Here is a 14149-nt window from a genome sequence, read left to right as displayed (position 1 = left end):
TGGGCTTATTTAAGGTCGAGCTCCAGGGGAAAAGAAATTTTGCTGGAGTACATTACAATTGTTCATCTAGCTACTTCAATCTAGAGAAACATAAGCTTAGGGTTTTTTCTCACGATTTTTAATTTGAGGAATAAGTAAAGCCGAAGAGAAGAATATCTAGGTGACTCCAGTGTCCATTCCACTTATTTATCCAGTCCATTCTTTCCAGGGAAAGCTCCAGGAAATTCCTATTTGATCAGGTCAAAACCCACAACTCTCAAGACCCTGCTTAAGTCTGAATTTCTCAGTTTGACCTTCTCTGACTACCCAAATCTGCCATGAGATTTCTCTTCCCCATCATTTGAAACTATCGATGTAGTTCCTGTGGGCTTGCCAATGCTTCTAATTGTTACCTACAGAGAAACGAAGAAGAAGAGACAGACAGGCATACGACTGCAAGGTCCACATACCCTTTTGTGATAGACCATACCATGTGAATGGCCAAGGAAAGCTTCTGGAAAGGGGGACATGTCAGTTAGGTATTGAAAGGTAAATACAAATTCAACAAACTGATAAGTAAACAGAGACCATTCCAAGCAGAAGGAATGCATACTTGAAAACACAAATATGCGATGAATGTGGCATTCAGTATGAAAATACCAGGTGGGGCCTTGGCGAGGCCAGTTCGTGGAAGGCTGTTATGCTAAGCTGGGGGGCTCAGATTTTATCCTGTTCACAGTGAAGACTGAGAAAGGAAAAGATTTACCTCCCCAGTTCTCTAAAGGGATAAAAGCAACTTCTGTGTGGGGGATGGCCTTATAAATAGAAGGGGCCAAAAGAGAAATCAGGGCAGGAAATAAGGGGACCAGAGGGAGACTCATGCCTGTACATTAGTCTAGGGAATAAAAGAAAACAGATATAACAAGGACTACGGAAGGAAGGAAGGAAGGAAGGAAGGAAGGAAGGAAGGAAGGAAGGAAGGAAGGAAGGAAGGAAGGAAGGAAGGAAGGAAGGAAAGGAGGGAGGGAGGGAGGGAGGGAGGGAGGGAGGGAGGGAGGGAGGGAGGGAGGGGTGAGGGACCGGGAAAAAAGAAACAAATCACAGGTAGTGTGGTGAAGACCATGGACACTAACACCCCAGAATCTGGGTTGCAAGTCCAGCTGCACCTCTAATTTGCTATAAAAATCTTAAAATATTCTAACCGCATTTAGTTTACCCATCTCTAAAATGGTGAACGTATCTCTTAGTTTTTTGTTAGATTAAATTATCTGTAGAGATACTTTCAGTGCTTAGAATCTTGCCAAGGACACAACTGCCCGCGACACCCTGTAAGCGCACGCTCAGTGCTGTGCAGCAGCCTAGGTGGAGAGTAGTAATTTTCCTTTAAACCATAGAGCCAACTCTAGGTATATAAGATGTCACCACTGGGGGAAACTGAGTGACAGGGACATGAAACCCTTCTGTGCTGTTTTGGCAATTCCACGTGAGTCTTTACATATTTCAAAATAAAAGTTTAGTTTAAAAAAAGCCATGGTGCCCTTTCCAAACTACAGTGACAGTTCATTCAACAAGTTCGTTCTGAGCACAAACTACATACACATCATACCCTGCCCAGGATGACAGCCACCCTTCTGTTACATTAACAAACCTCATTTTCCAGTTCACAGAAGTTTAACCAAATCAGTGTGATTTTCAGCTTTTGCTATTACTCTTTTCAGAAACAGCAATAAAAATAAACCATTAAAATGGATCTTGAGTGTATCATGGTAGACAAAATAAGTAAGATGGAAAAGGACAAAAACAGTTATGATTTCACTCGTATGTGGGACGTAAAACACAAAGGAACAAATGAACAGACAAAACAAACAAACTCATAGACACAGACAACAAAATGGTGGCTACGAGAGGGAAAAGGGGTGAGGGGAGGATGAGGAGGGTGAAAGGGGTCAGTTATATGGTGATGGAGGGAGACTAGATTCTGGGAGATGAGCACTCAGTGCAGCATAGAGATGACATATTATAGAATTGTACACTTGAAACCTCTATAATGCTATTAACAAATGTCACCTCAATACGCTTAATTAAAAAAGAAAAGGATGCCATCATTTTCTGATTATCTCAGCTTTCAACAGCCTGTCATCCAGAACCAGTGTTTCTAATAAAATACATTTTTCAGAAAAAAAGAAAAAATAAATAAACCATTGGAAATGGATTATGTGTCTTCGGTTCATCCCCAAAGTTGGAGTTTCCTTTGTTCAGCGGCTCACTTTTCTGAGCACCTCAAGCCAGACAAATGCATAGTCTTTATTTCAGAGTAAAGCTCTGCCCAGTGTTCTGTCTGAGTAGCTGACAGCTCCAATCAAGGCTACCACTTGTTTGAGCTTGTGGCAGTCTGCAGTCATTCTCCAGGATTCATCCAGTAATTGCAGGGATCAAGCATGGACTGAATGACTTGAATGAACTGAATTTGGCCTCCCCCACTCATGCGGAAACCAATATGGAGTTATTCCAACTGTCAAATATATCAATTCAAATTAACCACTCAGAGACAGGGGAAATGGTCAATGAAAGTTCTATAGCTCTAGTGGACCGTTCCACTGCATCCAGAATTCTATTTATTACCTGACCCCATAAGATTCTACTCTTATCGGGAGGCCATAATGACACTTCAGGTCTCTAGCTATCATGTCAACATAGGCTCTGTGCCTAACAGTTCTCAAAACATATAGATATTCCTCTTTCCCCAGTCACTCAAATAATTACCATAGGCCCCTCTGGGGAAGGACTAGGGGAATCATTGCAGGATATACTTAACCATAGTGTTACGTGACCTGGCTCCATGACCCCCTCTCCTACCATCTATTCTGGCCTACAGCTGGGAGCCACCACTGAGCCTCTTCATAATGCTGGTGCCCCTCTCACCAGTGCATTCCTGGAGGCTTTGATGAATGATGTTTCTTCTGGGCCCTTCCACAGAAGGTAGCCCTCTGGTGGGTCTCCTGGCTTCACATAATATATCCATTACAACATGCCCACTTCCCTTGGCCATTTTATTCTTTCCTCTATAGTCTACCAGGGCAACCCAAGCATTTCCATGTTGTGTAGGAAGGATTGTTGATCTCTCCAGGCTTCTAAGATCTACCCTAACAATGAGTTCGCCCTGGTTCTTGGGTCCTTGACAGTGTTATATCCTATGTCCCAAGAAAGTGACCCTAAGTCAATGAATCCTTGCTTATCCAGTTTTAAGTTCCAGTCCTATCCATCAATCAGCACGGAATCCCTGCAGCATTATTTTGAGGAATATGCTGGATCACATCCATCCATCATGGGGGGAGAGAGGGAGCTTCTAGACATGTATATTTTACCATTTCTGCTGTAGTCATCTGTATAACTTATAAGTCTATAACTATAAGATTGAGCAAAGTTGATCACAACATCTCTGATTTTGATCTCAGGTCTTGGCCTCAGCTCCTCTGTAGTTTAACCAAGTTAATTAAATTGATACATCACACACTTGACTTTTACCAAAGGCAGATGTTGAAAGGGGAAAGGAGAAGAAGGCAAAGGAACCTAGAGGGAGAGGGGCTGTAATTGATGGTAGGGAGGTCAAAAGAGGTCCAAGTTGTAAAATAGTGGATGCAGAAAAGGGACTTTGGAGGGGCTTCTTGAAGATACTTTCCTTTTCCCAATTTTGCCTTTCATTGACCCACACACAGTCCTTATTTCAGCACAGGTCTAATCCTCGTTAAAACTCCTCTTCTGTGACTTAAAAGGTCAGCTCTATGATTAGTACGATTCCTTGTCAGTCAATAGCAAGATGCTTCCTAGGTGGCTACATCTAAATGGTAACAAGCTTCAATAATAAAAGTCAAGGGACTCCTATCCTGCCTTACTTTTCCTCAATGGCCTCCTGATAAATCGGAAAGGACAACAAAAATCTTCAAGGAATTTATGTCTACTATGGCATGGCTGCAAATTTGAAAGAAACTGAAATTAAATTGTGTGTTTTTGTTAGACTCTTTCACAGGACTTGTTAACATCTTGACAGATATCATTTGGCGATTCACTGGCGACTTCATGGCACCTGACCTGGTTTGCCGAGTGGTCCGCTATTTGCAGGTATGTAGCACCTTCCAAATGTGATGAGACTAACTGATACCAAAATTAGCTCTTAGATTCTTCATAAAGAAAATAATATAATACCCGGCATCCCTATACAACAAACTGCTCAGTTCCTCCTAGTTGAAAGGACAGGCAAAATTTGTAAGATTTTTTAAATGTAATTTTTGCTAAAAATAATACATATATAAAGAAAACGCAAATAAGAAATAATAAAAATATCAATGTTCATATTCCAATCATTAAGTAAAATTTCTTGGTCAGTATTAAAGCTTTTGACATATTCTGTCTGTCTTAATCCAGTCAGGCTATTATAATAAAAATATTACAGAGCTGGCTTATAAACAACAAACATTTATTTGTCACAGTTCTGGAGGGTGGAAGTCCAAGATCAGGGTGCCAACTAGGTCCAGGGAGGACCTTCTTTCAGGTTGCAGACTTCTCATCATATCCTCACACAGCAGAAGGGGCAGGGAGCTCTGGGCCTCTTTTCCAAGGGCACTAACCCCATTCATGAGGGTTCCACTCACATGACCTAATCACCTCTCAAAGGCACAGCCTCCTAATACCATCAACTTGGGCTTTAGGATTCCAACATGTGGATTTGGGGGAGACACATTCAGACCATACATAGCACTAGCTAAATAATCTCCATAAAATTTTTCAATTTCTTTTTGTTTCTTTTCCCCTCAAACTAACCGAACACTAGCCAATGTTCTTTTGGGAAAACATTAGCAGTTTGTTAGAAAATAGGTATTATCTCTTATTTAATTTGCATTTCCTATATTACCACCTAAATTTAACCTAAATTTTAAAATATCTATTGCCACTTGAATTTCTTCTGTTCTAAATTGTCTGTTATCCTTTTTCAATTCTTTTATAACCAGTATGATTATTTTCTCAGTTATTGCTAATATCTATATTTTAGATTAAAGACATTTATTCTTTGCCTGTCAAATATGCTTCCATGTAAAAAATATAATTGTAAAAAATATATATTTGGTGTAAAATATTACATATGTACCACATACATATATTGTGTTGTTGATACATCATATATGTATATAATGTATATTAAGGCAGGTCAGCTAAGTATGGAAAGAATGGACTAGTTCATAACTGGTGTTGGGATTGATGCGTTCTGTTTCTGAGTTCTTAAAATTATTTTCCATTAATATATTTCCGATGCCATTATTTCAGGTCTAAATTGTTGTAGCTTTGTAGAGGTATAATGTGTTTCTGGAAAACCTTATCCTGCTGGATTCTATTTGTTAGACGGACTTTTTAAAGAATATTTGCATCTATATTCATAAGTGAGATGATGATTTTCACTTGTTCTATCATTTCCAGATCTTGGTAATGGAGTTACGCTGTCTTCAGAAAATGAAGAGAATAGTTAAAATTAAAAATCTTCTTTTGTGCTCTGAGCATAACCTTGAAAGTTAAGTAGATGTGAAAGAGCCCTTAATGTTATCCTCAGAGATATATTTAAATATTTTAAAACAGATTTCAATTTCTTCTTGAGGATTTTTGCTTCCTTGTAGGTAAATGTTTTCTATTGCTTACTATATCCTTTGCTGAGAAACAAATTACACCAATACTCAGTGGCTTGAAACAATAAGCATTTATTATCTCACAGTTTCTATTAGTCAAGAATTCCAAAAAAGCTTGGCCTGGCAGATCTAGCTAAAGGCTTACCATAAGGTTCAGTCAGATGTTGATTGGGACTACAGTCGTTGGAAGGTTTGACCGGGACTACAAAATTCACTTTCAATGTGGCTCAGTCACACAGCTGGCAAGTTAGTGCTCACTAGCTTTTTGGCAGAATATTCAGTTCTTTTCCACATAAGCCTCTCCACATATATTCCATTGTGTCTTCACAACATAGCACCCGGCTTTCCCAAGAATAAGCTATCCAAGAGGCCACTGTAGAAGTGGCAATATATTTTATGAACTAGTCTAAGAACTCAATAGCATCACCTCCACAGTATTCTATTGGTCACACAAATCAGTCCTGATTCAGTATGGAGAGAAGGGAACCACAAAAGGGAGTGAAACCAGGAGGCAAGGATCACTGGGAACAACTTAGAAGCTGTTTGTCACACATACCTTCACGTTTTTCAAAAGCACATTATAACCTGTTTTTTCTAATTGTTAACTTAAAAATGTCTTCTTCATCCAGAATTATTCCTGTCAGTAATATGCCTTCTAACAGTATTTACAATGAATATCAAGGTAACACTATATGCAAAATGTATTTTGGTGACACAATAAAAATGGCGGAATAAGAAACCAATCATTCTCTCCTCCAACAAGAGGAGGCAACAAGAAAACCATTAATAATTGTCAGAATCAAATTTTTAACCACTCTGGAAATTAATGAAGGTTTTCAATAATTCAAAGAAGCATTTATTCAAATAAAATTGCTGAATTTCAGTAAGAAAAATGATATTTGTGGTGTTTTAACTTGTACTAGTCTCATCCTCCAGTCTCCAGATTTGTGGTGTCTTTGAAAATTAACAGCTAACATTTACAATGAAAACAAATAGTCTGGCAGCCACTAGAGAGAGCAGAAGAGGACCAGAGCTCTTTTAAAAGCCTCATTCCTAGGAAATTGTCATTATTTGACATGTCTGGTGGTTCTCTGGAAGACCCCACTTGCAAGGTTGCCTGTATTTTACTTGATTGAGAACTCACCCACTGTGAAAAGCCTTTTCCCTGAAGGCATTTGTGAAAAACAATTAAAGGCAATTGATTCACTTCACACGTGCCTGAGGTATTAGATAACTGTTGGGGAAAACACTAGACTAACCTGAAGCTTAAAAATATAAGCTGGGGTAAGGGGGGAGGGGGGATGGTAAAAGAGGGTAAGGGGGTTCAAATATGTGGTGATGGAAGGAGAACTGATTCTGGGTGGTGAGCACACAATGTGATACCGTGTTTCCCTGAAAATAAGACCTAGCCGTACAATCAGCTCTAATGCGTCTTTTGGAGCAAATATGAACATTAGACTCAGTATATTATATTATATTATATTATATTATATTATATTATATTATATTATATTATATTATATTATATTATATTATATTATATTATATTATATTATATTATATTATATTATATTATATTATATTATATTATATTATAAAGACCCGGTCTTATACTATAGTAAAATAAGACCGGGTCTTATATTAATTTTTGCTCCAAAAGATACAGTAGAGCTGATTGTCCAGCTAGGTCTTATTTTCGGGGAAACACAGCATGTAGACGATGTGTCATAGAATTGTATACTTGAAACCTATGTAATTTTACTAACTATTGTCACCCCAATAAGTTTAATTAAAATATATATATATATATATATATATATATATATATATATATATATATATATATGCGGGGTAATGAAATATTCGTAGAGGTTTGAAAATCTCTGACGAAGTCCTGAGAATCTGGAAGGCTGAGAGCATGCCCAGGACCGGGCCATGTTTAGGGAGGAACAGAAAGCCCTAAGCTCTTACCTTGGCTGACCTTTGTGCAAGCAGGAAGTGAAGCAGTCGGTCTTCAGTTGTCCGGCTGAGTGTCAAAACCATGCCTCAGCATTCACACAGAGCCCCTCTGCAATGACTGGAAGACATATTGGTTCCAGGCATTTGTTCATTGATTGTACCAAATGTACCACTCCTGTGTGGGCTTTCGATGATGAGGGAAGCTGTGCTTTGTGAGGGCTGTGGACTTATGGGAAGTGTCTGTACTTCCCACTCAGTTGTGCTGTGAACATAAAACCTGTCTAAAAAACAATGTCTATTCAAAAATGGAGGGGCAGCCAGATGGCTCAGTTGGTTAGAGAGCGAGCTCTCCACGGCAGCGTTGCTGGTTCGATTTCCACATGGGATGGTGGGCTGTGCTTCCTGCAACTAAGATTGAAAATGATGACTGGACTTGGAGCTGGGCTGCGCCCACCACAACTAGATTAAAGGACAGCAACTTGGAGCTGATGGGCCCTGAGAAGCACACTGTTCCCCAATAGTCCCCAATAAACAATAAATAAAATAAAATGGAATGAAATAGTCAAGAACTGTGGGATGATAAGATGTGTTAAAAAATCAATTAATGTAATCCATCACATCAAAAAAGTAAAGAAGAAAATGTATACGATCATATCAATTGACACAGTAAAGCGTTTTACAAAATTCAACGCCCATTTATGCTTTAAAAAAAAATAACCCTCAGCAAACTATGCATAGGGTGAAACTTCCTCAACTTGTTAAAGAACAACAACAGAAAAAAAACCTACCAAGAACCTCATTCTTAATGGTGAGAAACCACCAGCTTTCCTCCTAAGACTGGGAACAAGGCAAGGATACCCCCTCTCACCACTCCTATTCAGCATTGCACTGACAGTCCCAACTAATTCAACAGGACAAGAAAAGGAAATTAAAGGTATACAGATTGGAAAAGACAAAACAAAAATAACTGTTCACATACAACAAGGTTGTCTGTGTAAACAATCCAAAAGAAGAGCCCAAAACAAAAAAACAAAATACACTCTAGGACTATTAAGTGAAAATAGCAAGGTTGCAGAATACCAGGTTAGTATACAAAAGTCAATTGTTTTTTCATATACCAGCAATGAACAATCTGAATTTAAAATTAAAAGCACAATACCCTTTATGTGAGCTCCAAAAATATGAAACACTAATGTATAAATCTGACAAAATATGTATAAGATAAAAATGAAAAATACTACAAGGCTCTGACAAAAGAAATCAAAGAATATTCAAATAAATGGATAGATATTTTATGTTCACAGATATTCCATGAGTCATAACAAAGACTCACTGTTGTTAAGATGTCAGTTCTGTCCAATGTGATTTACAAATCCAATGCAATCTCCATCACAATCCCACCAAGTTATTTTATAGATAGAGACAAACTCTAAAGTTCATGTGGACAGGCAAAAGACACAAAATAGCCAACACAATACTGAAGAAAAAGGAGACTGAAAAGCAGGAGGAGGAGGGGGGAGAAGGAGAAGGCGGTTAGAAGACTGACACTATCTGATTTCAAGACTTACTATACAGCTGCAGGAATCAGGACAGCATGAAATTGGCAAGAGACTCAACAAATAGATCAATGAAACAGAATAGAGAGTCCAGAAACAGATGCACACCAATACAGTCAAATGATGTTTGACAGAGGAACAAAGGCATTCAATGGAGAAAGAATGGGATAGCCTATTCAAGAAATGCTGGTGGAGTCATTGAACATCTACACAGGGAAAAAAAATTCTCCTCACTGATTGTACACCTTTCACAAAAACTAACTCACTATGGATCATAGACCTGAATGAAATGTACAATACTATGAAACTACTAGAAGATAACATAAGAGAAAATATACAGTTTGGGTTTCTCAGTGACATTTCGGATACAACACTGAAAGCATAATCCATGAAATAAAAAAAATTGAACAGTTGGATTTCATGAAAAATGTAAACTTCTCTGTGAAAGACACTGGAAGAGGATGAGAAGGTAAGACACAGACAAAGCAAATGTTTGCAAAACACAGTATTGATAAAGGATTTGTACCCAAAATATACAAGGAACTCAAGACTCAACAATAAGAAAACAAACAACCCACCTAAAAATGAGCAAACAATCTGAACACACACTCCACTAAAGAAGATATACAGATGGCAAATGTACGGAAAGAAGCTCAATATTGTATGACATTAGGGAATTGCAAATTAAAACAAGACACCACTACATACCTATAAGGGTGGCCAAAAAAACAATCAACCAACCAAACAAACAAACAAAACAAAAAATAAAACAACAACATAAAATGCTGGCGGGAATGTGTAACAACAGGAATTCTAATTCATTCCTTGTGGAAATTCTATGGGACAGCCACTTTGGAAGACAGTTTGGCAGTTTTGTACAAAAATTAAAGATGCTCTCACTCTAGCACTTGTGCTCCTAGGTATTTACTCAACTGAGCTGACAACTTATGTCCACACAAAAACCTGCGCAAGAATCTTTACAGCATTTTTATTCATAATTACCAAAACCTGGAAACAAGATGATCCTCAAAAGCTGAATGGATAAACTTTGCTACATCCACGTGATGAAATATTATTCCATGACAAAACAAAATGAGCTACCAAGCCACAAAAAAGACATAGCGGATAAACTATTGTGTATCCCCATAATGGAATAATAAAAAATGAGCAATCAAGACGTGAAAAGTCATGGAAGAATCTTAAATGCACATTGCTAAGTGAAAGAAGTCAGTCTGAAAAGGCTGCGTACTGTGATTACAACTGTACAACATTCTGGAAAAGGCAAAACTACGGAGAGAGTAAAATCGATCAGTGGTTGCCAGTGATTTAGAGAGATTGACTAAGTAAAGCACAGGGGATTTTTAGGGCAGTGAAACTTTTGTATGATACTGTAATTAATGGTGGGTACATGACATTATGCATTTGTCACATCCGATGAAACTGTACAACACAAAGAGTGAACCTTAATATAAACCATGGACTTTAGTTATTAACAATGTATCAATATTGAATCATCATTTTAACAAATGGACCACACTGATGTAGAGTGTTAATAATAAGGGAGAGTGTGGGGGGGTGGGGGGGCAATATGGGACTCTCTGTACTTCCTCCTCAAGTTTTTTTTCCGTAAATCTAAAATTGTTCTTTAAAAAAAGTACATTAATTTCTTTAAGTTAGTTCAAGAATCCTCCTTTAAATGAATCCAACCTGGCATTTTTTAAAAAAACATAAAATTTATCTAACTGTCCTCCATTTAAGTCTGACTTCTCTGCAAAAATTTTCTTCAGTTTCATATTTCCTAGGTCATTTTTGTCAGAATTGAGGGTTGGGGTAGTGCGAATTCAAACATATGTCCTCAAACTGCCATCTGTTCTCCAAGTGGTACCCCATATGTTGTTGATGTGTAGAATTTTCATTGTTGACATTTATGAATTGACTATAATTGTACTTTGATTTCCTTCTTGACTCAAGTTAATTATGAGGGTGTTTCAATTTCCAAGTGGTATTAAACACAAAACAACATGATACTCATTTCAGCTTTTATTTATTGCTTGTTTTAAATATGTGAATTGCATAAGTTTCATGTTTTGGAATCTACTGAGTTTTTTTTCCCCTTGGTAGTCTATTTTATGACCAATTTTTTAAATGTTACCTAGGTATTTTACAATAACATGTATTACTTGTAAAGTTTAATTTTTTCTATATGTGTACTATTGTGTTTTTCCTCTGTAAAACTCTGAACGTCTTAGTATATATTTAGTGTTATGTTACTTGTTTCATATAAGTTTACTAATGTTCTCTTGCCATTATGTATTGTATCTTCTACTAACATAAATAATCTCTTTAGCCCATGTAGTGCTATTTGCTTTGAATTTAACTTTAATAGTAGGACTGCAATGAATATTTTCTTTTAGTTTTTAGTTGCTTGATATACTTTGGGTCATCACTTCGTTTTTAAACTTTGATAATCATTTGGTTTTAGAAATTTCTCTTCTAAACAGTTGGATTTGAGGCATGTTTTGCAAATCGTCTTTGTTTCAGTGAAGGAGCTTAAGCCACTCATAGTTATTGTGACAAATAGTGTTTGGTGTGATTTCAGTCACCTCATTTCATTGCTTCTGTGTTAATTTTTTTTCCTATGTACCTGTTTTTTCCTTTATACTTGGTTATTAATTGTGGTCGGCTGAGAAATGGCCCCCAAACAATATCTAAATCCTAATTTCTGAAACCTATGTATGTTACCTTGTACAGTCCCAAAAAAGGACTTGCACCTGTGATTAAGTGAAGGCTCTTGGAATAGGGAGATTATTCTGCATTATCCTGGTGGGCTCAGACGTATCCTTCCTTACAAAAGAGAGGCAGAGGGAGATTCGACACAGACAGAAGAGGCATTGTCATCACAAACTCAGAGATGGGACTGGTGTGGCCACAAATGAGGGAATATTGGCGGTCACCTGAAGCTGAAAGGGGCAGGTTACCGATTCTCTTTTAGAGTCTCTAGAGGGAGAGTGGTCCTGCTAACACCTTGATTTTGACCCTGTATTACTGATTTTGGACTTCTGGTCTTCAGAAATATGACAGAATAAATTTATGTCGGTTTAGCCACAAAGTTTGTGGTAATTTGTTACAGTAGCCATAGGAAATTAATAAGCTATTTTTTCTCCATTTTTATTCCATGTTATTATAGCTTATCTTTAATTTTAAATTAATATGTCTCTATCAAAGTAAAAAACAAGAGAGATCTAAAATGTCTAGGTAGGAATTTAACATGATTTCTTTCCTTCTACTCTCTCCTCTCACTCAACTCCCCCAATTTTTTTCCTGAAATGTTTCATAACTATATTCATAATTATTTTGTAAACATTTCGTATTTTTATGACGAATTGCTTACCATAGCTGCTACTATTCAATCCCATTCCCTCTTCTTGAGTTCTTAATTTTGAAACAATTCTCAATGAGCAGAAATATTTCCTCCAGGAAGATTTTTCATGAAGATTATGTGATGTTATATTTTATTCCTTCTTATATATATCTAAGAAAATTAGTCTGTGCCTTGGCACAGAAATGATATTCGCAAAACTTTTGGACCATAATTTTTCTTTCAAAATTCTGAACACGTTTTTATATTGTTTTCTGGCATTCATTCTCATGGAGAAAAGCATGACAATGTGAGATGCATTTCTTTTATGTAAACTCTAAGATTTTTTACCCTGCCCAGATGTGTAAAGAGCCCTGAAATTAAATACTGTTTTTGGCTGGGTCCCAAAGTCGAGCTCTTTCTGTTATTGCCTGCTTCTCCGGGCACACTTTACTGGGAACTTTCTTCCTGCTCCCGATTCTGAACTTGCGTCAGCCACCTCATTCAACACAGCTGCAGGCAGCCAAGGTTCTAATGGGCTTCCCACCATGACATTCCACCCCACAGGGTTTTGCCCTTGAGAGTTGTCTTGCCCATTCCTCTCCGATGCCACCTACTCAACTGTGTGTGACCAGCCTTAACAATTCATGAATCACATGTAGAAACCCCAGTTTTCTCTATGGAGACAGTTGTCTGATTTTAGGGGGTTAAATTGGGCCATCATTTTTATTTCTGTCCATAGATCACCTTTTTAGCAAGACAAGAATTCTTCTTATATTCCTTAGGGAGCTTTCAATCTCAGTTCAGCCCTCAGAACCCTTCTCTGTGGCACCTTCCATAATGTTAGTGCTGGGATGCATTTGTGGTTGTGTTACAGAAATAAAAATAATAAAGAACAACAATGTAGTTGATTGTTATTTGTCTGAGTCAGGGAAAGAGAAAAAAGGTATAGATTCAGACAAAGGCTATCATCAGTCATGTTATTTCCATTTCATTTTAGAAGAAATTCAGACCCTCACCCTCTTCATATTTCTCTCCTACAAGCTATGGATTTGATGCAAAGCTTATGTAGCAGAGATATGATTGAACTCTTAGTAGAAATGAAGCTCAACATTAGCTGAAAAATTTCCACTTTGATCATTCTCTCAGATATTTCATTTAATTACTTTTTGAGTATCCTCTTTACATAAGAGGTATTAACTTCTTATATACTAATTTCCTTCTCTGCAAAGTATGCAAATAACACTGCACACCAGATAATTAAAGGGCATGGTAAGGTTAATAAAAGAAAAAGTGGGAAGGAAGAAGAGCAGTGCCAAGGACCTACCCTAGATAACAGCTCTGCTAGAGAAATGCACGAGGAAGGGGCGCTCTGACAATGTCAGCTCAGAGGATGATAAATGATTCAAGCCAGCACATGGGCTCCCTGAAACCAAATCCCTTCTATCATCATCTCTCAGCATCTCATACTGATAAAAACACAAATGAACGTTTGCTTCTAATTATTCTGGAATGTCAATTGTGGCAGAGAAAATTAGTTTACCTTTAAAAGTCAATCACAAATGTACCATGCAAATGTCGAAAGAGGTACTGATCCTGAAATGTGGAGTCTCCAAGAAGTCCAG

At 37.5% G+C, this 14149-nt stretch overlaps 1 protein-coding gene across 1 annotated transcript in view; it reads left to right on the top strand.

The window, feature by feature from the left end:
* The window catches only part of NPSR1 (neuropeptide S receptor 1), a 106803-nt gene that overhangs the window by 66069 nt on the left and 26585 nt on the right, over window positions 1–14149 (top strand). The window contains exon 3 of the mRNA XM_019726369.3: window positions 3995–4098. Within this exon, the coding sequence (XP_019581928.2) occupies window positions 3995–4098 (104 nt within the window). The remainder of the gene's footprint in view (window positions 1–3994; window positions 4099–14149) is intronic.

Source organism: Rhinolophus sinicus, chromosome 4 (genome assembly GCF_057876585.1).
Source record: "Rhinolophus sinicus isolate RSI-liver-muscle chromosome 4, RSI-T2T, whole genome shotgun sequence".
Taxonomy (NCBI): Eukaryota; Metazoa; Chordata; class Mammalia; order Chiroptera; family Rhinolophidae; genus Rhinolophus; species Rhinolophus sinicus.
This window is presented reverse-complemented; position numbering and strand designations above follow the sequence as displayed.